This window comes from Physcomitrium patens, chromosome 4 (assembly GCF_059467195.1).
Source record: "Physcomitrium patens ecotype Gransden chromosome 4, ASM5946719v1, whole genome shotgun sequence".
NCBI lineage: Eukaryota > Viridiplantae > Streptophyta > Bryopsida > Funariales > Funariaceae > Physcomitrium > Physcomitrium patens.
Genome location: NC_143413.1, coordinates 9,827,492 through 9,853,392, shown reverse-complemented (window position 1 = coordinate 9,853,392; position 25,901 = coordinate 9,827,492). Strand labels below are relative to the sequence as shown.

General features: G+C 35.5%; 1 protein-coding gene, 1 long non-coding RNA gene and 1 pseudogene across 3 annotated transcripts; 1 reads left to right on the top strand and 2 right to left on the bottom strand.

Moving 5' to 3' along the window:
- The first annotated feature begins 831 nt into the window (after window positions 1-831).
- Window positions 832-4,315, top strand: LOC112281449 (uncharacterized). Its single transcript, XM_024517973.3, has 4 exons — window positions 832-1,649; window positions 2,144-2,434; window positions 2,843-3,172; window positions 3,313-4,315. The coding sequence occupies exons 1-4, from the start codon at window positions 1,539-1,541 to the stop codon at window positions 3,745-3,747; spliced, it is 1,167 nt and encodes a 388-aa protein (XP_024373741.1). The 5' UTR covers window positions 832-1,538; the 3' UTR covers window positions 3,748-4,315.
- A 2,639-nt stretch (window positions 4,316-6,954) lies between these two features.
- Window positions 6,955-9,583, bottom strand: LOC149989390 (zeaxanthin epoxidase, chloroplastic pseudogene; annotated as a pseudogene). Its single transcript, XR_016502602.1, has one exon. The product of XR_016502602.1 is annotated as a zeaxanthin epoxidase, chloroplastic pseudogene (transcript).
- Window positions 9,584-9,649: 66 nt separating this feature from the next.
- On the bottom strand, window positions 9,650-10,700 carry LOC112281448 (uncharacterized). Its single transcript, XR_016502603.1, has 2 exons — window positions 10,477-10,700; window positions 9,650-9,747 (listed from the first exon to the last, which is right to left on the bottom strand). It is a non-coding gene; the product is annotated as an uncharacterized LOC112281448 (long non-coding RNA).
- Window positions 10,701-25,901: the final 15,201 nt, after the last annotated feature.

The window sequence follows — 25,901 nt, the reverse complement described above, 5'->3', positions numbered from 1 at the left end:
GTCTTGACAGAGAAATCCTAAAAATAAAACCCGAAAAGGAGGCAAAAAGTAAAAAAGTGGATGCGTAGAATTGTGAGCTACGGAGAAGCGACGGCAGGATAATAATATAATAGTGAGTGTGTCTCTATAGGAATTGCCAAGAAGCTGCATTCTTCCACAGGGTTTGGAATTCAGGACGACGGACGGACGAACGAACTTTGGATGTGAACGGATGAATGCCAACCCATCTCCGCGGGTGGGTGCCAGCCATCCCTCCCCTCCCTTCCTCCGTCGACGTCGACGACCGACCGAAGCACCAGGACCGATGCCCGACGTCAGCGACTAGGTCAGGCACTACTGACGACCGACCTCATCTGTCGATGACGTCGGACAGTACTGACGATAGATACCCGACGTCAGCGACGACCGACGATAACGACGACGAGGATGAATCATGATCATCGTCTCGGGCGAGGGGCGGGTGGGGGAGGGGTGTAGACGTGGAGCGCCCTCCGACCTCCGACGAGGGGGGCGAGGTTCATAATAGATTTAGGTGTTGTTTAATTGGATATTGTTTAATTGGGTTTAGATGAGGAAGAGAGTGGCATGCTCGCTTGCTTGTGAGGAGGGAGTGAGTTTGTGAGTAAGTGCCGATCCTGGGGGCGGGCGCCGAATCTGTGCGCTCATCGGAACTTGCGGGCAGACAGACAGACAGACATGGTGATAATGCCGCTTCTTAGGGGTAGGGGGGGCCAAAAGGAAGGGGAGAGGGGGGGCACTTTTCGGCTACAAAGCCTGCCGTGCTTTATTGTCGTCCTCTGGACGCATAAATCCTGCCTGCCATAGTCGCATCTCCATCCCATTCATTCATTGTCTCTCGCCTGTTCATGTTTCATTGTGTGCTTGAGTTTTAGAGAGTGAGTGAGAGAGTGAGAGAGTGTGGTTCTGAATGGTTGTTTGAAGAGGAAGGCCGAGGTGGAGTAGGGGTGGGGATTGCGAGTAAGATTGAGAGGAGTTTGCCTTCTGCTGCTTGTTATTTCTTATTTGTGCGCATGAGCAGCATCCCAAAGTCGTAATAGTAGTAATAGTAGTAGTAGCAGTGGTAGCAGTCGTCATAGCCTTATCCACACAGGGCCCCTATTTTGTGTGCTGGGTGCTTGTCCACATTGTCGCTCCTGGCCTGCAATCAGTTGCAACGAGGGCCCCATGTCATGCAGATGACTGGTGGGGGTCAGGTGTTTCGTATCGTATCACACCACAATCTCAATCTCATTCCTCGTTTCTGAGTCTTGGTTTTCTTTTCTGGTCAGTCGTTGGGTTGAAGTGTGAGGGGGGGGGGGGGGGGGGGGGGGGTTGTTGGAGGAGCTATCTTTACATGTATATTTTGCTTAGTGAAGGATGAGCTGTGAGTGAGAGTTTGAAGATGAAATTGGTAGGGGGAGTCTAATGCTGTTGGGGAATTGGGCATGATTATTTGTTGCGCTTGGTTAGAGGCTGCGGCGAGGAACAGGTGATACTTGTTGTCGAGAGGAGATTTGTTGTTTTCTTTTGGTGCTGCTATGGCAGAGGGGAGATGGGAAGGCGTGCTACAAGTCTGTTGCAGTGGCTCCAATAGCCACACGCGCGTGACGGCGTCTCTATGCTACTCACCGTCAACTGGGACTCTTCTGGTGATGCCCTCTTTGACTCTACCATTCCTCTTCCTTCCCACCCTTTCTTTTTCTTCGTGCAGATCGTGTCGATAGCTATTTCATTATGTCGAGAGTAAGATCCCTGGCTCGCCTGTTCAGGATTACAGCGGTGGCTCCCATACTTGCCCCAATCTGCTCCATTTCAACTCTTTCTGAATTGTGATACACCCAAACTTGCGAATTGGGTCTTCCTGACGTGTTCAATACAATTGTGGGAGATTGTAAACTTCTTTAGAGATCTTAGTTAGAATTACAGCTCGTTTAGTTTCGAAGGTTGCTGAATTCTTCATTTATTGTCCGTCTTCTCTCCGATCGTTTCGTTCTTCTACAGTGAACAGAATTAATTAGGATTACCCAGAGGCCTTGTGTGGTTCAAATCCTAAACATCCTGTCTGGAAACTAAGTTTACTCGCGATACCGTTTGCCAAATGCTGAATAGGGTTTCTGTGTGTGGTTGTCGTGTTAGAAAGCAGTCGCCCTCAAGGAACGTGGTATTCTATGTGGGCGATCGGGTATCAGGAACAGGAAATTCAGAAATTGAGCGACTCTCCCAACCGAAGAACATCGCTTCAATCTTGGTGTCTAAGCTTGGCCCTTCCATCAACGCTTGGATCATCGAGCCTTCTCATTACAGAAGCTCCTCTGCTTGCTATGAAAACCTCTTGCCGTCCCTCACAGCCAAAGGGGAACCAAAGGGATATGAACCGAAGGAGTTGCCGGCAGCTCGTGCGACGCTCTCTATCCTCCAGAACTGCCTAGCTCAGGTCTAACTTCTTTCGGGTTCCGGTGAATCTACCATGGTATAACTGATATTCACAATGTAGCAACAATGGTAGGGAACACTAGTTCCGTAAAAACTAGGTTGATGTCTCATCTCTCAAATGATTTTAGTGTTAATCACTTACATGCGAGTATACTTCATGTCCAGGGAACCCAAAGCATTTTGCTGCTTTCTGTGAGGGTGGGTCTACACCTTAGACCATCAAAGAATTTTAGCTCAACATTTTAGTAGATTTTGGACAGAAGGTATCGGAAGGTTAAGATTGAAGGATACCAAAATTAGTTTCAACGTAGGAGAGTCTGTCTAGTGTTCAATTAATTGAGTTGCCGTGTTGAGAGCACTTCCTGTTGGCTAAATCCCTTTCCTCAAGAGTGGACCTTCATATGTTCAGGTGAACACGAAACTGGGCACGGAGAGCCTGGCAGGTCAGCGAGAGCGAGTGGCAGTTGGGAAGCAATCCGAAACTGACATAGTTAACGGAACATTCCTATGTGGCCATGGGTTTGCCACTCCACCCGTGGCAAACCTGTCTCCGAGGATGAAGAAATGCCCCCAGACATCCGTGTTCGGCTTCAGCAAGGGCGGCGTGGTGCTCAACCAGCTGCTAGCGGAATTGACGCATTTTGAAGACTTAGTGGAGGAGGGCAAAATATTCAACAAGAAAAGCTGGCTTAATCGCAATGTTTCGAAGGTTTCCTCTGGAAAACCTGCTAAGATTGAGGTGAGAAGTTGACCGCCTCACGATGTTGAGAGTATTTGAAGAACTGGGCTTACAATAATCGAGGGGATGAATGGTAGCACGTGAATGTTTCCACATTCCCCGATTGTGTTCAGCTAATAACTCATGACCACCTCTTGCAGGGCTCTTTGAGGACCATGGACTCTCCTGATGAGAAGGTGAAGGATGTGTTAAGCGGGTCGGCTCTCTTTCCTGCAACAGTGGAGGATTTCCTTCGAGGTGTTGCCGAGGTCCACTACGTAGACGTGGGCTTGAACTGTCCAGGTGCATACCAAACTGACGCCCATGTGCTGGAGGGCCTTGCAAGAGCATCCCGAGCACGTGAGGGAGGTCTTCTGGTGGCGTTTCACGGCACCCCGAGACAGTGGTGTGACCTTGGGCGACGCTGGGTTGCAAACGAGAAGAACACATGCAGAGAAATCCTGCAGGATGCTGCATCCCGGCACGGCACAGCTGCCAAACTGCGCGTTGCGGAGACCTTGTACTTCTCCCACCGTAAGGCTAGCATGCAGATGCATTTTGAGATCATCGAGGCACTCATCGTGAGCTCGTCCTGACTTCTCTGGGCGATGAACGCGACATGAGCCCTAGTTGCCCGCTTGTACATTACGAAATTCTTTCCTAATGAGCGACACATCGTTTTCTCTACGATTTCATGTTCCTGAGCCTCCCGAGTTGTGCTCACCACTGCCCAATCTCACTGCAAATGTGACCTTAGTATACTAAACCCGCAGATTCCTTGCTTATGCTGCGTCCTCTACCTTCAGCAATCCTGCTGCAACTCTTGTCCAGAACTGTGAACAGATTCCTGGGTGACCCATCTCGGTGTAACCAGCAGTAGCAGTTCGAAGACACACAAGCCAACTTCCTCGCTTAGAGACAACTGTAGGCAAGTCCAGCAGTCAATGCCAGATGAATCAATTAGACTCTGAAATCCACAGTTTTCTGGTTACAGACTAATCCATTTCTACTCTTGATGGTGTGTTGATCTGTTTTTATCAGAAGACATTCATGTGTGTTTTCAGGTCTAGTGATCCAAGTCTTCGAAGTGCTCAGGGAAAGCAGTGTTTTTCCCTTCTTTTGTGAATATCTTAGGAATAAAGATAAAATACATTAATGTTAAAAGGATCATGCATCAACCAAAAGTTGCTTGTAAAAGCACATGAATGTTTAATTAGAGGCCTATTCATGTTGAATAAGTGACAGTCCAAAGTTAGTTTACACGTAACAACTTTGAAATTGATGTACAACAGAAAATCATTTGAAAGACACAAAATATTGTAGAGATTCATATCAATGCAAGTGTGAACTAGCTTTGTGAGAACTCTTGTCAATTCTTTGCATGATTATGTGTGTACATATATGTATATGCACCAACAATTTAATTTTATGTTATTTTTACACTCAATTGATGAAAATAGCTCGTTGTATGTCTGATTTTTAAAACGAAATAGTTTATTTCTGACCAAAAATATCACTTATTACAAATTAAGTAATCTTGATATCTTTTAAGCCTCTCATTTTTGATATACTTAATTTTTTTAAAAAGTGTTGGCATATGCATTAGAACATTGATATACATAAGTTTTAAGAAAGAAGAGACTACTTTGATTTCGTTTTGGAAAAATTTGGTTTTAATTTGCACAATACATTTAAAAACTGAGATTTAAACATTTTATTTTAAAACAAAGGATACATTAAAGAAAAACAGATTTGTATTGTTAAAAAAAATTGTAAAAATAATTTTGGGAAATGTTTCAGAAAAATCAAATGAAAAATATCTAAATTTTCAGTTTAAATTATATATATATAGATATATAATTTTAGCTCAAGAAATTAATCACATGTAGGTTTATCTTTGGTTGAGAAATATATTTTTATTGATTCTTTTGAAGAGAATATAAATGATCTTTATTTGATGTTTTATTATTTGAAATTAAAAATAACCTCATTTAAAATTATTTAATTAAAACATTTGAATACATATATGCTATGATCATTCATACAAAAATTAAAATTAAAGATATATCAAAATTTATTTATATTGATAAATAACAATGCTTCTTTTTATTATTTTTACAAATTGTTACAATATATTTTTTATATATTAAAAGCAACATTGTTTGTTTAAATTGCTACAATTGCCACCAATTGCCACAAATTGGAGCTTTACTATGTTGAAGCTAGTTGACAGTAGCAAAAACTTCAAGGATACAGTAGGCCTTTTAAACCGCATGAAGCCTCTTTAGATGGAAGTTCTTTGCAAAGATAACAAGGATTTTTAACACAGATTGGGCAATTGATTATAGAATGTTGTCTTTGCAATACAATAGTTAGCATTAAAGTCAATGTTTCCATGAAATCGTTTATGATGTTTGTTCTCTCACATCTCTTAGAATAAAAATACTACAATAGTTATTTTATATGCTGTATTATTTTGCTAGATAGGGAAGACTGATTCTTTAAAATAATAATTTGTAAATAAACAACACTATTTTGATTTTCACACTAATTCTTCTCATTACAAAAAGATCACAAATAATTCTCTATATTAACCAAAAGTTGCTAAAATGAAATAACTAACTTTGCAACTACAAATGATATGGATATTACATACAAATTTATAAGTCTTTGCACATGTATAATTTAAAATTGAGTAAGTGGAATGTGAAGAAAAAGTAGAATTTGTATTTCCTTTGCTATTGTGAGAATTTTGTGATGTGATTGGAGTAACAAAAGCTTTACATGCCACTTTGGAATAACTTGGCTATAATAATTCAAGAAATATTATTATTAAATCTTTAAAAATTCTTTAAATTTCTCTTATAATATTAAGACCAAATTTAAAATTTGTGTCTATTTTTGCTATTAACTTAAATTAAAATCAGACATGAAAAGTCTGATATGGATGTATATACAAATTTTGAAATATATTAATTATATAACCATCTTAAAATATTGTTAATAATATTTCAATTGGTTGTTTTAATTCAACAAATAAATTTGACAATTATTATGCATGTAAGATTTCTTATTTTAAAATGTGTTTTCTAGACATCTAAAATTTTGATTTAAAAAAATTAAAAATAGAAATTTAATATATAATTTACTACATCAAAATTAGTATCAAACTGTATATTGAACTTTAAAACTTAGAATGATTAACATACAGAATATAAAACTTAACATGATGGCTGAAAACTTGTCAAGTAACACTTAATCAAATAAATTATTGACAACAAAATAACAAAATATAACCTATATTGATAGGTTGCAAAATTTTATAGAAAGAAGTTCAAATATAGATGCCAGTTAGAATTGTATAACAAAAATAATAATTTTGAACAGTTTTTACTTACTTATTTATGTTGTTAGAATAAAAAAAAAGTAAAACAAACAAACAAGAAACCAATCATAAAATTACTATTTAATTTACAAAACACCATCAAAATTAAACATACACAATCATATGTACACACACATATACATATATATATATATATATATATACTCACTCACATGCATTTGATACTTTGTAAAATGAGTTTTACAGCAAATTTTCTGATTTCATAAAGCATGAACCACATTCTGCAAGCACAGAGATACATATTGCATAGGCCTGAATGAAAGAGTACCCACAAACATGAAACAACTGCACAACAATGCAATGCATACTATTTCAATATCCATCACACCACATACCAAATCAACAATTACCAAATCATTGTAGTGTGTTTTCCCATTCTCCATTTAGGTGTACTGTGTTGTGTTTTGAAAACATCTGCCATATTTGGTGTTCATTTGTTCATGTGCACATACATTCACTTCTTCAAAGTTGTAAATATCAGGTTTAGGATTTACCCTAAAACCCTAAAACCTACACAATCAAATGACGTTAACTACCGTATTTCTCCCTCATCGATCATCATCCATCTATTATCAGTACATCCACCTACGCTTTCATTCATCCACCACCAGTCAAACTATCCATCGTGGATGAATAAGTGGATGAATAAATATCATCCATAACGATACGGCGGTCAATAGTATGTCGAAGTGAAACGGCGATCGATCACACTCGGGCCTGAGCTCACACAGCGCATCCGATTCCCGTGCAGCACGATCATACTCTAGCAATGTACAAAGCGGCAACGGATTCACGTAGCCTACGGTTTCTTTCATTTCAAGAGTGATGGCGGTGAACACGCTTCTCTGTGATGAGTTCAGAAAAGCATGAGCGATCGATCTGTGTTGACGCACTTCACTCAGTCTGTGGATCCAACTCAAAACTTGTGGCTTTAGTGGTAATTTGGTGCTGCTGTTGAGAGTCCCTCTTCTACTGAGTTCTCGTCGATTGCTAGAATGCTTCAGACGTAATCAAGTCCGTGTTGTTAGGTCGCGTCCCTGACCTGAAGACTGTGAAGCCTTCGAAGCTTCACTTTGAACCGAGCCTCCTTGGCAGGGCCGAACTCGATGACATCTTCGGGATGAACTCGAACGGGTCTCTTGGGCGGCAGCCTGTGCCTACCACCTTTGATGCTGTTGATCCAAGTGCCGGTCTTGCTGTCTAGATCAGTGATAAATAGAGCGCCATCGTTGAATATGAGCTTGGCATGGCGGGGTGCGACGTGGGGGAGGGTCATAGCGCGGAACTCGCCAAGCTCTGGCTCGCAGGGCTTGTATCCCACGATGGTTGGCTTGGATTCCTCCTTGCACAGATGCAGTAGAGACCTCCCGGTTTCCGCCACGTTGCCTTCGATCGGCATTCGTTCCGAGGCCGGGACTAAGTACCAGTCAGCGTTGGTGGCTTTCTCAAGTTCGTCGTCGTTCCGGAACCATTTCGTGAGGTTGGAGTCCGCCTTGTCCTTGAGGCTGCAGTATGGAACGCGGCCCTCAAGTGCGAAGCTATTACCGCCCAGAATCCAGCTGAGCATGGTTTGCATGCCGAGGGAAATGAGGAACCGGCCTCCCGCGCGACCTGGGTGAGGGATTTTGAGTTTTTGGATGAATGAGAGAGGGCCGAGGCCCTCCCCGAGATAGAGCTTGTATGTGCTGGCCATAAAGGCCGCCATGCGTGCCAGACCATGGATCACCCCCACGCGTATCCTCCTCTTGCCCTCGTAATCTTTCAGCACTTTTTGTAAGTCGGGTGAAGGTTGCTGAGCGGCTTTTGACAAATCCAGAGCAAGTTGGAAGCCATCCTCGATCGCCATACAACCACCTTGACCGAGGTTCGGTTGCATGGCGTGCGCCGAATCACCGAGAAGCGTTACTCTGCCCTTACTCCAGGTCAGAATTGGAGCCCGGTCATAAATATCACGGCGTAGAATTTGCTCCTCCGGAGTTGCCATAAGAAGATCCACCACTTTGTCACACCACCCTCCGAATAACGACATCAACCTTGCTTTCCTGGCGCCGGGAGCGTCCACCCCGCCAGCGGGTTCGTTGTGAAAGGCATACCATTGCATCTTTCCTTGACCCACGTCCGAGGACACAAAATATTGTTTATGGCCGAGGAAGACACGATAACCAACGGTGTCAATGTCGGCAGGCACGAAATCAGCGATTCCTGTGTAGCAAGTGTAGTCCGAGTACATTGTCGGATCGTCTCCTAGTAATTTGGCTCGCAGCTTGGAGCGGATCCCCTTCAAATGTACGGCCATCCTCCAGCGTGACCTTCACCTTGCGCCCGTCGTCGACAAAATCCACCACATTGGAGCCGTTCAGGATGTGTTCAAGCCCCAGAGCACCGGAAAGAATCTCTTGGAGCTTCATTCGACTGATGACTCGCGTGATGGGTAATCCTCGCTCGACTGCGGGTGTGAAGGTATCGAACTTGCAGTACCACTCGCCAGAAATTCCATCTACGAGGCCGTTGATGCGGTCCCCTGTGACGCAACCATTTGCCATTATCTCCTCCGCAGCTTGCCGATCTACTGCCTCCAACGCCGCCAGGGCATTGCTTTGGATCTGGATGGGTCCTCGGTATTGACCTTCCCCTCGGATGGCGCTCATATCCCGTTCGAACACAACCACGTCCAAACCCTTGTTCTTAGCTGCAAGAGCGAAAACAAGGCCACCGATTCCACCGCCTGCCACTAGCACTCGCAAAGGCCGCGTTCGAGGAGATGGGACTTCTTTCACCTCGGATGCGATCACACTACTGATCAATAACGTCCGTGTTCCAACTTTAGCCTCTTCAACCGTTTGCATCCTCACCACACAATAGCCAGTTTTACTCGGTTCTGTGTGTGTGATACTAAGAGATGCTCTCTTCCACGACGCATCGAGAAACTCTGAAGTTCGGCTTCCAGAACATGATGTTGGAGTTTTGGGAAGCACAAATGAAGACACCAATCCAGCAACCGCAGCATTGGCACAAGATACCACCATGTTTTCTTGCTGTCTGATTGGCGCTTCCCGATACAGAAAGCGTGCCCTGCTCCCCTCCCCAAACTAGCTCCCTTTTAAAATCCCAATTCAGTCTCGGGAATCAAGTTATCAGCAGTGGTGAACAGCAGAAATGTGTGCAATTCTCTTTCCAGCCCAGCTTGGCCCTAATTCAAGTTGCAAACAGTTATTGAATAAGAAAGACAAACTCTTTGTTCGTCAAAAGGAATGCGCAATCATCGAGAGGAAAATCGGGTTCTACATAGGAATTGATGGCACACAAGTGCTAATGGTAAGTAACGGAAAACTGCAACTAGATGTAACCTGATTCAATCCTGCGCCATTGTACGCTAATATACTCTGCTAAATCCACCCATTGCAAGAACTTGAATTCACGTTATAGGGCAGGCTGTAGCCTAACCCAAGAAGAGAAACTGCGCGCTACCACCCTACAGCGTCGTGAACTGCATAATGCTAGTCCAACGAAAGAAGCTCTCAACTCAAGTAATCGACGATCAATACAGCACACACAGAGCAACTTGCGAGAAGAAGTCTCTAGGACAAGAATCACCAACTATATCAAAGAAACCCCAGAATATGCAAGAAATGCCAATCGAAAGCTCTACACCAGAAAAAATCCATGCAAACTTCTTCACACGTAGGACAAACTCAGAAAGTCATGGCCAAACGTTCGCAATACTAGTTCTCATGAATAGCCAGCATCAAGAATGTGTACTCAACAACGGCAAGAACGAACTCGCGAACAATAAGTTATCGTCATAACGATTTAGATTATTTGTCAACGCAAACAGCTATTGAGGAAACACCCACAAACCAAGAGAATTTTATCACGAGATCCAATTCCCGACCAGACCAACCCAAACACCCTAACGTACAAAATCATGATGCGCTTCAACAATACCACCAACCCTAGGAACTGGGAGATCGCTATCCCTCCATTGCACCACCACTCTCTCCGTCATCAAACAATAGTTGGCTTCTCGACTCTTCCACTCAAAGCCAGAACTGAAACGCAACTAGAATGAATTGTATCGACTCAAGGAACTTCAGCTCCCACAACTGTAAGTGCTCCCCGGTCAGGCTCTGATCGGCAGTGCATCCGAAGGCCACAGTTCTCTAGATGCCTTTGTCGTGTCGTGCTTATTTACAGTTGCGCACCTCCACCTGTCCACCGAAATTGCCATTCCCGAAAGATTCTACGACAAGTCCGGAAAACCTTAATCAGCTGCTGCACACCGAGCGTCATCCATCACCTCAGAGTTGTCTAATTTTCCTCCTCCAGGGCTCAATTCCCTCCCTCCTTTGCATTGTTGATTCCCCCTCCCTCACCAGTACGTAACAGTACCTCGATCGATTCCCCGAACACGAAATTATAATGAAATTCGAGACGTGCCGTGAGAGTTTTCGGTTATAGTGCAAGTGCGCAGCGCCAGCATGACATACGCGAGTCTAGTTGAAACGGTTGTGGGGTATTAGTACCCTGTTCCCGTGGTCAATGTCGGGGCACCGGATGAGGGCCCGGCCTTGGGGAGCCCCATGGGCTGGCTTCTCTCGTCCAATGGGTTTCTTCCTGGGCACGGAATTAGAGGGCGGAAGTGGGTGCTTAGGGGGGGCCTCATTGCACGGTTAGTGAACTCTTGGTAATGGGGGTTCAGATTCAGCTGAATGAATTAATTAATCGCATGAGTTTCCCTTCTGCAATTGTTGGTTATGAACATATGATTTACAATTTGGGAAATTAAAGGACTAGAATAGACTCCAATAAAGGATTATGGAGATTTCATATTTCCCATGTATCTTATTTAATGAATTTTTTTTCCAAATCTCTTCTAATAAAAATAATAAATAATGATAAAATAATAAATAAAATCACGTGTGTGTATATATATATATAAAGCATGTTCTGCTTAAGATGAAAGGATTCTTCAATGTTGAGTTAATTAATCCAAGTATTTCAAATTTAATTTATTATGGGATTGATTATAATCTATACTATAATATATTTTTTATTTATTTCTCAAATATTATTTTATTATTTATAATTTAGATATACTTTTGGCATCATTTCAATTCATATCAAGAAAACATAAGATAGTTTGTATAACAATTAACAAGATTAGTAATATAAAGTAAGTAATTGTTTTGTTTCTATTGTAATGAAGATAATTAACTATTATTATTTTTAAATTATATTATTATCTTTATTAGCTGATATATTTTAAATTAGTTCAAAACAATAAAATAGATATTTTTGTCAATAGAATCTTCATAGGATCTTTATGGATTGAATCAAATTGTTGATTTTATTGTTAATCATAGTTATTATTTATACAGAATAATACATCCATTATAGAAATTGAGTTGCTAGATTTCATAATCATATCATTATAAAAATAATATAAGATTTTTTACTTGATCTTCTTGTTTTATTGTCACATATACCTATACAACATGTATTTGGAGAAGTGAGTAAAATATGGTAGAAATAAATGAAATAAATAATTGTATCTTCAAGAATTTTAAAATACAAATTTTAATCTAAATGTGTAGCTTGTGGCTATAATAACCCCTATAAGAAGTATCTCACTTTGAAGATACTATTATGGAAGCATCTTATAATTTGGAATCTTAGTCATTAGTGCATTATAGTCCTTTAGATCCTTCCACATAGCTTTCTTGGTAGATAGTATTTATGGAGGCAAGACTAAGGCTATTTTTAGAAGAATGATAAAAAGTCCCAAATTTTTACTGAAGCAAACCACTCTATCTTAACCATTATTGCACCTTTGTAGTCCCCATCTCTTTTCACAACCATTGATAAGGATGGAAGTGAGAGGTTGAGAATGTTAGGAACAAGGGTGATGGTTGAGAAGAGGGGAATAGCTAGGAATGGAGACGGGGTTAAAAGTGTAAAATGATGGTTCAAACATCTAGGTTGATTTATCATTTTCTTATTTTTAATGTTACCATTATTTATTTCTTTTATTGTGATCTTAAATTAAGGTAGCATTTGTATTTAGCAATAACTATTCTTATACCTTTCTATCTAATAAATATGTATATATTTAATTTTAATTTTAATTCTTTTTCTTTTATCTTCTTATCTATAAATGTGTATATATTAAAATTAAATATATTATAATTTTTAGAGATATTACTTATAAGAAATATTTTATAAAAATTTTAACTATTTAATGATAATTTTTTGTTGTTTTTAATATTATTTAATTTTGATAAAAGTTTAAAGTTCAATAAAAATTTGGATTTAAAAAATAACACGTACAAAAATTATAAGAATCAAATTTTAAATTTTTTCAAAATAACACTTATTTCTACATAAATTATAAATATAAAAAAATTTAAAAATTGTTTGAAAATAATTATTACAACATAGTAAATCTAGTTGATTATTACTTAGTAGAGATATCAAATATTCATTGATGTATTTTAGTTGCTTTGTAATATGATTGCAAAGTTTAAGAATTCTAATTTTTCAATCTACCAATCACCTATAGACATATATAAAGACAAAGTTAGTTCTATTATGCTTCTAAAGCGCTTCTCTACAAGATATTATCAAATTTATCTATTTTTACTTATGTCTACGTAATCATGTTATGGAGATAATTATTAGAATAAATATGTATATGTATATGATAGTAATTTGTGCTTATATGTCTTATAAAGATCAAAATATGAATATATATATTTTTTATTTTTTTATTTTTTTTATAAAATTTAAGCATTGCATTAGTAAGTATTTTTCAAATGAGTTAGATTGTTTTATAAAACCAAAATATTTTATAATAATTCAAGAACTTCTAAGTTAATAATAATAATATTTATATATATATATATATATATATATATATATATCTTTAAAGATGATTAAAGTTTGGTCAATATGAAGCTAATTAATAATAAAAAGTTAAATTTTCTTTAAGTAAATAAATATATATATATATATATATATATATACAAGAATAATATTATATATTTTGTACAAATTTTAGTTTTGATTAACCTACTATACATAATATTTAGAGTATATAATCTAAAATATGTAAAAATAATCAATCTTAACCCTGAACTTGTTTTAAGAAATTATATATAGTTGTAATTTTTTTTTCTTAATTATAGTATCTTGCTTAATATTTATGAAAGTTAATATTTTTTTCAAAAATAGAATCAAATTTTTACTTTTTTATGGTAAATTGTATTTAACCCAATATTATAGTATTAAATAAGACACCAAAGGTAGGACTTAGGATATAGAAATTTATTTTAAAATAAGATTTTGGATCATATTAAAAATAAAATAAATTTAGACCTAGCTATTTTAAAGAAAGATTTATGGTTTCAGATTAAGTTTTATAATATGGATTTGAATAAGATTTTGTGAATAATGCATTTTTTAAGAAAATAATATAGATTTCAATCTTTAAATTGGCTTATAAAGTTTTACCTTTATAATTTGTATCATTAAAAAATTCGAAAAGGTTTATATAGTTAAATCATATGACTATAATCTTATTAATTCTAATTAAAATTTTAAATCTAAAAATAAAAAATGAAAAGTGATATTAGACTTTAAAATTTTAAAAATTAAAATAAAATAAAAAATTATCCAGATTTTAGAACTAATTAGGATTTGGTGCGTTTTTATTGAAATTTTGAAGAACTTAAAATTAAATATCCCTTATGTCAAGATAATTTTATAATACTTGAAATTTTTAGTCTTGAAATTACTCAAACCAAGATAAAATATAAATTTTACTTTATTATTAGTATTCTAAAAATAAAAATCAAAAAATTAAATAAATGAATCCTAGCATGATAATTGTTTAGTTAAGAAGATAGTTAAATTTTATTTTTAATTGTGTCATTTATACTTATATTATTATTTAATAAAAAATTAATTTAATAAACATAAACTTATCTTACACATAATATAAAAAACTAAAATATATATATATATAATCTAAAAATAACATTTTTCATAAAAAAGAATATAATGTATAGTTCAAAAAACAAACTAACCAAAGAAAATTTTGAAATACAAACTTTGTCAATAAAGACATTATTCTTTAGCTATTATTTTAAATTTATTTTATTATATTTCTTTAAAATTAAATTAAAAGTTTTTAGAATTTTTTTTATTATATTTATTTTATTAATAAATTTACATATTAGATAAAAATATATCTTTAATGTTACTTGTCTAAGCTAATAATTGTTTTTATAAATTTAATATCCTTAAAAAAGTAATTAAATTAATATATATATATATATATATATATATATATATATATGTATGTATAATTATTTTTAGTTATTTATAAATTTTTGTTTATAAAAATTAAATCGCTTTGTCTAAAAAAATTGTCAAGAAGTTTTATTAAAAGGAAATATTATACTAGAAGATTCTTTATAAATACTATTTATATTAATAATAATTTTAAAACTTCATATTAAAAATTTATATTATATCTCATAATCTTTATTCTTATGTATTTTTACATAAACAAAATATATCTATATAATATATAATTGAAGATTCCTAAAGAAATATCATAGAAATAATTTGAAAGATTGATGATTTTAAATAAGATACTTGCATGTCTTATTTTAATTTGGAAAAAGTTTAATTTATTACTTATATTAATATAAATACTTATATTACTATCTAAAGTATATAAATTTAATTAAAATATAATTATTATTATATATTATACATTTAAAATTATTAAAAATATCAATAGTATAATATTGTAAGATTTTTAAAAATATATCGTAGTACTAAAAATATATAAAAACTAATTGAATAAATAATTTAGCAAATAGTTTTTAAAAAATCATAAATAATATTTATAAATATTTTAATGCAAATTAAAATTACCAGCTATGACTCTATTGCAACATTAGATTTTTATTTTGGTTTTAAAAGTGTATTAATTTTTTTTTAAAGAACACAAGAAAAAAAAATATATATATATAATATAATGTAATTAAGTAAAATATATAGCACTAATGTAGTTTTTAAAATTTATTGGGTTTTTTTTTTTTTTATTTTGAATAATGTCTAAAAAATAATAATGCTATAGGCCTAGATTTTTAGATATTTTTAGAACAAAAACGGATATTTATTTTGATCTTCTAACAACAAAATCAGAAGTTTGGTTTTGTTGAAAAATGTTTTTAGAGACTTCTTTAATGGTGTATCTAAATATTGAGTAATTAGAAATATATATATATATATATATATATTGTATGTATGTATAAACCAATAAACAAAATTTATGTATATTACTAAGTTTTGGTAAAACATAGATATAGTTGCACTTCTATTAAGCTAAGTTTTGGAGTTGTTAAATATTTTGAAGACTATCTAAAAACTATTCTTGTTGGAGAAATGTCTTGCATTTTTATATATTAAATAATGGGCTTTGTTTGCCATGTGATGAAAACTACCCTTGCCAAGGTTCTAAGAAGAGGCAAGGGCATTATTCTAAACCCCCTACTCCCTTTGTCTTGACAAAGAGAGTAGGTAATAGCATGGTATATGCCCTCTTTGGTAGATTCTTTGAATGTTTTTTAGATGATTTTTAATGATTTTGGTAGCTTCAATGTTGAACTTTATATAATGTAATTGTATGTTTATATATTATTTTAGATCTTACTAAAACAAACTATCATATATATATATATATATATATATATATATATATCTTTTTTAAATGTATAATTTTTAATTTGTTCCTTTAATAATCCTAAATATTTTTTAAATAAAGTATTATCATTTGGATATTGTCTTATGATATATTTTTTATACTTAGTAATTTTAAATACTTAGTATATTATTATTTTAGAAGCCATATATGAAAAATTTGAAGCATTAACTAGAGAGCATAATTATTCTAATGTGTATACATATAGACACTTAATAATTATTAAATAAGTTTATAAAATATTATTACTATTGATAAAAATATATATAATATAATATATATTATTTATCTATATTAATGTCACGGATATACATATAATTACCTACAAGAGTCGATAAAAGTATGTAAAAGTAGATAAAAGTAGGTTAATTGTACAATATCTTCTAGAGAAGCTTCCTAGAAGCTTTATAGACGCTGCTTTGACCTTATAGGAGTCCATAGTTGACTTTTAGGTTAGAAACTTGGTCAACAAGTTAGCCATGTGTCACACATGTTGGTAGCTTGAAGGAAAAGCTAACTACGTAGTCCACTCATAGAAAACTTGCCTTGCAAGCAAAGACATGTGGCCTAGAAAGTCAACACATATTAGAGGTCTTATAGAATATCGCCACGTGGCTTCTAGTTAGATAGTATATATAGAGGCAAGAGTGAAGCTCTCTTCACTCTTGTCAACTCCTTTCTTGCTTCTAGTCTAGTTTCAAGGGTCTCTAGTTTTCTTGTCTTTTGGCAATAGCCATTCCAGTTTCTCTTTCAATATATATATTTGTTTATTTACCTCTCTTTGAGTGAAGGCTCACTTGTCTGAATTGTTTTTCATCGAGTTCTTGTCCTTGACAGATTGACAAGAGTATACTTACAATATCAGAGCTTTGTTTTTCTTGAGTAAGAGTAGATTACCCCTTTCTCTTGACAAGACATAAGCGTATTAGAAGTTTGCGGATTACCCACTTCTAAACTGATATTGTTCTTAGTATCTTCTTTGTTATCAAGTCTTTCTTTTCTTTTGTCTTGAGCAGTATCAAACAAATTTTTCTTCTTAGTGTCATTATGGCAGAGCTTGTTGAAATGAAGAGTGCAATGGCACAAATGCAAGAGCAAATGAAGGAGTTAATGCTTGCGATGCATCAACTCAATTCACCAATACAGGAAAGAACAAAAATAGTAGAAAGTGGGGATATAGAGATGATCGGAGCTGCTTCAACATCTGCAACAAATCACGTTCCTTCTCCAATTGTACAACACCCTGTAAGCACTAGAGAACCAAAGATTGCTTTACCCGAGAAATTTGATGGTACGAGATCAAAGTTTCGAGGGTTCATCAATCAAGTACAATTGGCAATTGAACTTCAACCGCAAAGCTATCCAACTCCAGGATTATAAGTCAGGTTTATTGGCACTCTACTTTCTGATTCTGCATTATCGTGGTTTTTGTCTTTTCTTGAACAACGAAATCCAATATTGGACAATTTGAAAGCTTTTTTGGCGGAGTTTTGATCTATGTATGGTGAACACGATGCAACTCGTGTTGCAACAAATAAGATCCAAATTCTATGACAAGGAAATCGCTCAGTAACAGTGTATGCTTCATAATTTTGACAACTTGCAATTGACATCAAGTAGGATGATGCTGCACTCATCATTCAATTTCTTTATGGATTGCAATACGAAGTAAAGAAATTGTTGCTCAACTTACCTGATCCTCAAACTTTGAGTCAAGCAATCGATTTTGCGGTAAAATGTGATAATCGACTTTTTGAATTTTGATCCGAGAATCATTCATAGGAACCTCAACGTTATTACTCAATGGCAACATCAACATCTTTGCCAAACGTACATTCGGAAGTAGAAGACATGTAAATTGACGCGGTACGTTTTAAACCCCTAACTGAGCAAGAAAAGATTCGTCGTCGTCAAGAAGGATTATGTTTATATGACGGAGAGCTAAGCACACTGCTCAAAATTGTCCAAAGAAATGACGCAACTATAAAATGAGGGGTACGACGGTCAAAGAAGACAACATGTTGGAAAACGAATTCGTCCAGCTACAATAGGGACCATGCAGCTGGAACCTTGTACAATTCCTAATGAAGGTCCTATCCTCTCCTCAGAACCCTCTCTTTGTTTTATAATAGACTTATATTTAGGACCTAAGAATTACAAAGCCTCTGCTTTATTAGATTCGGGAGCCTTAGCATGTTTTTTAGATGAACAATTTGTTAAAAGTCGTAAAATACCTTTTGTACAGAAACCTAAACCAGTACATGTAGAAGTCATAGATGGTCGTCCCTTGTCTTCTGGAGATGTCACTCATGAAACTCATCCTATAAAAGTAACAATAGACGGTCATGATAGCTACATAGCTTTTAACATAATTAAATCCCCGTCCAATCCAGTTATTTTAGGTTTATCCTGGCTAGAAAAATATAACCCTCGAATAGATTGGAATTTGCGTAAACTTGACTTTTTCCAAAGCATTATTAATAGTTCTACCAACCAAAGTAAAAAATTATAAGTCTAGTATAGTAAAACCCATACTGATAGGTGCAAAAGCATTTATATACGCAGCAAAAGAAGGATCAACTTTTGCTATTTATGCTGCACCTATTTCTGAAAACGTAAAGACTTCAAGTGGCATTCCAAGTCAATATCAGGAGTATCAAGACGTTTTTGAGAAAAAGAATGGAGATATTCTTCCTGAGCATCACCCATATGATTGTTCAATCGACCTCAAGGAAGGAACTCAACCACCATTTGGACCAATTTACAGTTTATCGCAAGATGAGATGGCTGAACTCAAGACATATATTGACGAGAATTTAGCGAAGAATTTCATACGCCATTCAAAATTTCAAGGAGGAGCTCCAATTCTATTCGTAAAGAAAAAAGATGGATCTTTACGAATGTGTGTTGATTATCGAGGACTCAACAAGATCACAATCAAGAACAGGTATCCATTACCTTTGATATCAAGACTCCTTGACCAGTTGAATCAAGCTAAGATCTATACAAAAATAGATCTAAGAGAAGCATATAATCTAGTACGGATCAAAGAAGGAGATGAATGGAAGACTGCGTTTCGAACCAAGTATGGACATTTCGAATATAATGTCATGCCCTTTGGACTCACGAATGCACCAGCTGCTTTTCAACATCTCATGAATGATGTATTTCGTGAATTCTTAGACAATTTTGTCGTCTGCTATCTAGACGATATCCTGATCTATTCTAAGAACGTCGAAGAACATGAAATACATATTCGTCAAGTATTACAAAAACTTAGAGATGCAGGATTGTACGCCAAGATGGAAAAGTGTGTATTTCACACTACTCAAGTTGACTTTTTAGGATACATCATTTCAAATGATGGTCTCATGATGGATTCTAAGAAAGTCCAAACAATCATGGATTGGAAGATTCCAAAGACTGTAAGAGATGTCCAATGTTTCTTGGGATTTGCCAATTACTATTGGATCTTCATCAAAGATTTCTCACGAGTTGCAGTTCCACTTACACGCTTGACTAGTAGAGATAAATTCCAATGGAATCAAGAAGCGGAAGTAGCATTTGAAGCCTTGAAGACATCGTTTGTCTCTGCACCAGTCTTATATCGTGTTGACTTTTCCAAGGCATTTTTTATGGAAACAGATGCATCAGATTTTGCCTTGGGTGCAGTTTTATCATAAATGGAAACAGATGACAAACTTCATCCGATAGCTTTTCATTCAAGAAAATTCTCAGCAGTCGAGATCAATTATGAGATCCACGATAAAGAACTTCTTGCGATCGTAGATTCTTTTTTAGAATGGCATCATTATCTAGAAGGCGCTTCTAGTCGAGTCACTGTGTATACAGATCACAAGAACCTCGAGTATTTCATGTCAACACGTGTGTTGAATCGTCGTCAAGCTCGTTGGAGTATGTCTTTGTCAAGATTCGAGTTCATTATCACTTATTGGCCAGGAAAACAACAAGGTTTATCCAATGCCCTATCTAGATGTTCTTATTTTGCACCAAAAGAAGGAGATGCAGCTTTTGAGCAACAAAGAACGGTCCTCTTGAAATCGGAGCAATTTTATCTCCGAGCAATGAAATCAACATTGACTGTTGATTCAACTTTTCTCAAGCAAATCCAGTCCAGTATGTCCTCAAACCCTCTTGTTCATGATATCGAGAATAATTCTTCCAAGTCTCATGATCCTTCTAAGTTCGAGTTCAAGAATAATCTATTATATTTTGAAGGACGCCTATATGTTCCAAAAAGAGAAGCACGTTTACGTGTTCTTCAAGCACGTCATGACTTTCCAGCAGCAGGGCACTTTGGATATAATAAGACTTTGGAATTCATATCAAGAGATTTTTGGTGGCCACAAATGTGGAAGTCAGTCAAAGACTTTGTACAATCATGTGATATTTGTTCAAGATCAAAAATTCCTCGTCATCGACCTTACGGACTTCTTCAGCCATTACCTATACCAGAACAATCATGGTCTTCTATTTCTATGGATTTCATCACAGATCTTCGAAGCTCAAGATCTTATGGTTCTATATTTGTGATAGTAGATCGTTTCACCAAGATGGCACATTTTGTGCCATGTACAAAATCTATCACAGGTGAAGAAACAGCTAAGCTTTTCATTGATAATATCTATTGCTATCATGGATTACCTAAAGATATCATATCGGATAGGGGAACTCAATTTGTGTCAAGATTTTGGAGGGCCCTTTTCAAGATTTTAAAAGTGGACATAAAGCTATCTTCGACTTTCCATCCTCAAACTGATGGACAAACAGAGCGCGTAAACTAAGTCTTGGAGCAATATTTAAGGTGTACTATCAACTATCAACAAGATGATTGGATAACCCTTCTGCCATTGGCAGAGTTTGCTTATAATAATATGGTACATTCTTCCACGCAACAAACACCTTTTTTTGCCAATTATGGCTATCATCCACGACTTGATACTTTTGATTTTTCAAAAGTTGATAATCCTGCAGCACAAGATATGGCAAATCGATTGTCAGAGTTACATGCAATAATGAAGACGCAATTGAAGGAAGCTCAAGAACGACAAAAGATAAACGCAGATCTATATCGTAAGGAGGAACCACAAATCAACGTGGGTGATAAGGTATGGCTACTTTGTCGCAATATCAAGACTATTCGATGTTGTGACAAGTTGGACTATCGTAGGCTTGGCCCCTTTTTTGTTTCTGAACAGATCAACCCAGTTGCATATCGGTTACATCTACCGGAGTCAATGAAGATCCATCCTGTATTCCACGTGTCTCTTCTTGAACCATATAAGACAGTGGATATACAAGGAAGAAGACAAATGCCACCGCCTCCTATAGAAGTAGATAATAATGAAGAATTTGAGGTGGAAGAGATATTAGACTCGAGGCGGCGCCGAAATAAGCTGGAATATCTTGTTCATTGGCGCGGATATGATATTAGTGAATGCACATGGGAGCCATCCAGGAATCTAACAAATGCATCAGCTAAAGTCAAAGTTTTTCATCAACGACATCCATCAAAATCAAGATGAAAATCTCTCTTATAAAAGAGACAAGATTGAGGCAAGATAACATTCAATTTCCTATCCTTGTTTGTAACTTCTTTGCATTTGTGACGCTAATTAGATGGAGAGCCAACAACCAGTGGATTCAACTCAAGAACCTTTGTTTGCTGACTTACCGGATGAGACATTGCGATTGTCACAACCTTCAAGACGACGCAATCGAGATGAAGACCCTCAAGAATGACATGTTCTTCCTCGAATAGATGGTGAGATACAACGCGTTTGGTATCACGACCTTGGAAGAATTTCTCGATGTTTGGTGATATTACTGGAGATAAGAACGACTGCTGATGGTGTTTCAAATGTATTATTTGAAGGAAGTTATGAAGGCCTCAATAATGATCAAATAACATGGTGGTCTTCTCGCCCTGGAATGGGACACTATCGATGGCTAAGAGGACCCATCAACTATCTTCGAAGAGAACAAAGATCAGAGTATGTAGCAAATATAATTCGACGCATATTAGACTTTCCCAACATATAATCACCGCTCTTCGTGGAACTCGTCTCTAGAAGAGGGGGTAATGTCACGGATATACATATAATTACCTACAAGAGTCGATAAAAGTATGTTAAAGTAGATAAAAGTAGGTTAATTGTGCAATATCTTCTAGAGAAGCTTCCTAGGAGCTTCATAGATGCTGCTTTGACCTTATAGGAGTCCATAGTTGACTTTTAGGTTAGAAACTTGGTCAACAAGTTAGCCATGTGCCACACATGTTGGTAGCTTGAAGGAGAAGCTAACTACGTAGTCCACTCATAGAAAACTTGCCTTGCAAGCAAAGACATGTGGCCTAGAAAGTCAACACATATTAGAGGTCTTATAGAATATCGCCACGTGGCTTCTAGTTAGATAGTATATATAGAGGCAAGAGTGAAGCTCTCTTCACTCTTGTCAACTCCTTTCTTGCTTCTAGTCTAGTTTCAAGGGTCTCTAGTTTTCTTGTCTTTTGGCAATAGCCATTCCAGTTTCTCTTTCAATATATATATTTGTTTATTTACCTCTCTTTGAGTGAAGGCTCACTTGTCTGAATTGTTTTTCATCGAGTTCTTGTCCTTGACAATTAATAATCATAAGAAATTTTAATAATTTAAAAAAAATTGAATTCAATTAATGAAACATAAATAGAATTACATCATAATTTTTTATATTTTAGTATAAAGTTTAAAAAATTATACATGCTTATTTTTATTAAGTTTTTATTTTAATATTTAAAAGACTTAAAAAATAAAAAAATGTATAAATATGTTACATTGAATATGTAATATTTTTATAGCTATTGTAATTAAATATTTAAAGACCATTGTTTAAAAAAGAAATAACAAAGAGATGAATGAATAAATATGTATATACATACACATATAGTCTTAAGTTATTGAAAAAATTAAAAACGAGAAATAGAAGGAAAGGAAAAAAAGACAATTTTAATTTTTTAAGATAATGTTTGTGTCTTTTTAAATTGATAACTTTTAAATTGTAGAAAATCAATCAAATGTTTTGAAATTTATTAGTAAAAAAAACTATTAGTTACAATTATACTTATTTTTAAACTTTACCTTAGAAAATTTCTGAATATGAGGTAGTCATACATAATTCACCAACATTTATTATATTAAAAATAAATAAATCTTCTACTGCTTTTATTAAACTATTTTAAAAACTAAGAATACTAATGTATAATTTATTTTGATAAATATGATATTATAACATATGTATCTATTTTTTATAATTAGATGGTTAAAACTTCAATAAGCACATTTATGTTGTAAAATTCTTAAACATGGTTATTTTTTAACAAATAGAAGTTTATTCTATCTAAAGTTTTCATTCATAATTATTTGAAATAAATTTTTTTAGTATAAAACAAACATACGTATTTTTACACATAAACTTATAGCAAATCAACTTAACTAATTAAAACAAAATAAAAATAAAAAACAAGATTCTTCTTGTAGTATCATTACAATCAATTCTAACAATGCTAAGAATGCAGTATGAATAAGACGAGTGGCAACGAGATTGAATTCTAACATAGATGGAGTCTCTCTCTCATTGAGCTTGTGAAGGCACTTCATTTCAGATTTATCAATTTCTTCTCCTTAACAAAGCTTCATACCACTAAGAACAACAACCACATACATCAATTTTTTTTTGATATGGGTGACTACGAAGTAGTCACAGCCTGTTCTCAAGAGCCTCATTTGAATAGACTCAGCTGTTTACTGTTCCAGAGTTCCTGTATATATATATATATATATATATTTATTGCCACGAACTGGGCTCCTACATCTGGAGGTTTACATTCACATGGCTCTAGCTCAATCAACAATGTGTGTTTTTCCAGTGTTTGCATCTGCAGAGGTTCCTTGCAAAAAAGAAACGAAGCAAGGGAGAGATTAATATGAAGAATGAGGTTCACTCATGGTGCCTGGAGTTGCTACTCTCAATTGTGGAGGCCCCTTCATGCTGCACCTCATCTTTGAGCTAAAAAAAACAGCATGACTTTCTCCGAAATCTGGTTCTAGTTTGTATGCTCAAGCTCACCTGGTTCTTGTTTGTTAGCCGAGAGTGTATTAAGAGTCTCTCTGGTGAGCTGCACTTTCCTTCTCACTTTTATCGTGTCGTGGTTTCATTTCATGGGCAAATTGTCAACAGTGAGTAAAGAAGAAGAACAATAATACGTTAGAGGCACAATGACTTGGCTGCATGAGAGGGAAGTGTTCGGCGGTGGCATGGATGGGTGAGTCTGAAGAGTTCGTAACACTACGGTTCTGAGTCTTTCCGTTGTGTCGCTGGATCCACAACTTTCTTTGTGTGGTGACGGTTGTTGAGTAGGATCACAAGTGCACACTAATAATACAACGGAAAACGAAAAAAACAAAAAAAAACAAAAGAACAAAAACAAAAAATAAAGTGATGAATAACAAGTTTCAGAGAAGAAAAAATCTTGGTTTTGAAATGTGATAGTATCACATATTGATCTGACGAAATTAGGTCTAGATGGGTTTGAAAGGAATAATTTGCAAGTTCTGATTAGGCTTTTAATTCACAGTTTTTCTCTGCTCAAATGACTGATATACTTGTAAGATTCGAAAGTTCAAAGAGGGTTGAAGGAAAATCAATTTCGGTGGCTAATCGCGATCATAACCAGGGTTATTCTTTCACTTCTATTTCAGAAATCTGTTAAAATTCTTTCTTTACTAGTTCTTATCTTCTTTACATGCAGTGTTTCGATAATAGATTTGAACATTTTATTTTGTACACAAGTCCATATATAGAAAATCCTAAGGTACTTGATTGAAATCCAATTACATACAGGAACCATTAGAGCTTCAAACAAGAAGCTACTTGATTGAAATCCGTCTAATTGTATGAAGCTTTAGGCATGGAGCTGTTGCCCAGATGACATCTGACATTTTGTTTCCATGCACAGGATAATCTGCTCACACCAAAATATTCAAGTGCTTTGGTTTGACAAATTCGATTATTGCACCCAGATGCTTTGTTGAAGGGTAGAAGTCTTCAACGACAACCCCCCCCCCCCAAAAGAAATAACTAATTTAATTTAAAAAACAAAAACAAAAAAAACAAAAACAAAAACAAAGAGAGAGACAGAGAAAAGGAGAGAATGCGGGAGGGGGAGGGAGGAAGAGGAAGCATTGAAACTGAAATTCACATCACTTCATGTGACATGCTTTCAAAAACTCGTGTGCACAAATTCTTCTTAGGCTCGTAAGTTAGGAGGCATAAACCCAAACTTGATTAATTTAAAGTTTGATTTTTCTAGCTTCTGATCTCATTTGATAAGCTAGCAAAATTTTCTATGAAGTTCACATCAATCTCATATAGACATTCCTCGTGTGCCATGAATTCAACTCATCAGTCTCGTTGATACCGTTTAAGGATCCGGCAAACTTGTTCTGAATGACAACATTCAAGCTCCACCCCTAGAATTCTTGGACCCACTTTAGCATTATTGTACGAAAATAACA

Coding starts and splice junctions, on each gene's coding strand:
- LOC112281449 (XM_024517973.3), top strand. CDS start 1,539: ATGGCAGAGGGGAGATGGGAAGGCGTGCTACAAGTCTGTTGCAGTGGC. Junction 1,650..2,143: donor CGTCAACTGGGACTCTTCTG/GTGATGCCCTCT, acceptor GTTAGAAAGCAG/TCGCCCTCAAGGAACGTGGT. Junction 2,435..2,842: donor TCCAGAACTGCCTAGCTCAG/GTCTAACTTCTT, acceptor TCATATGTTCAG/GTGAACACGAAACTGGGCAC.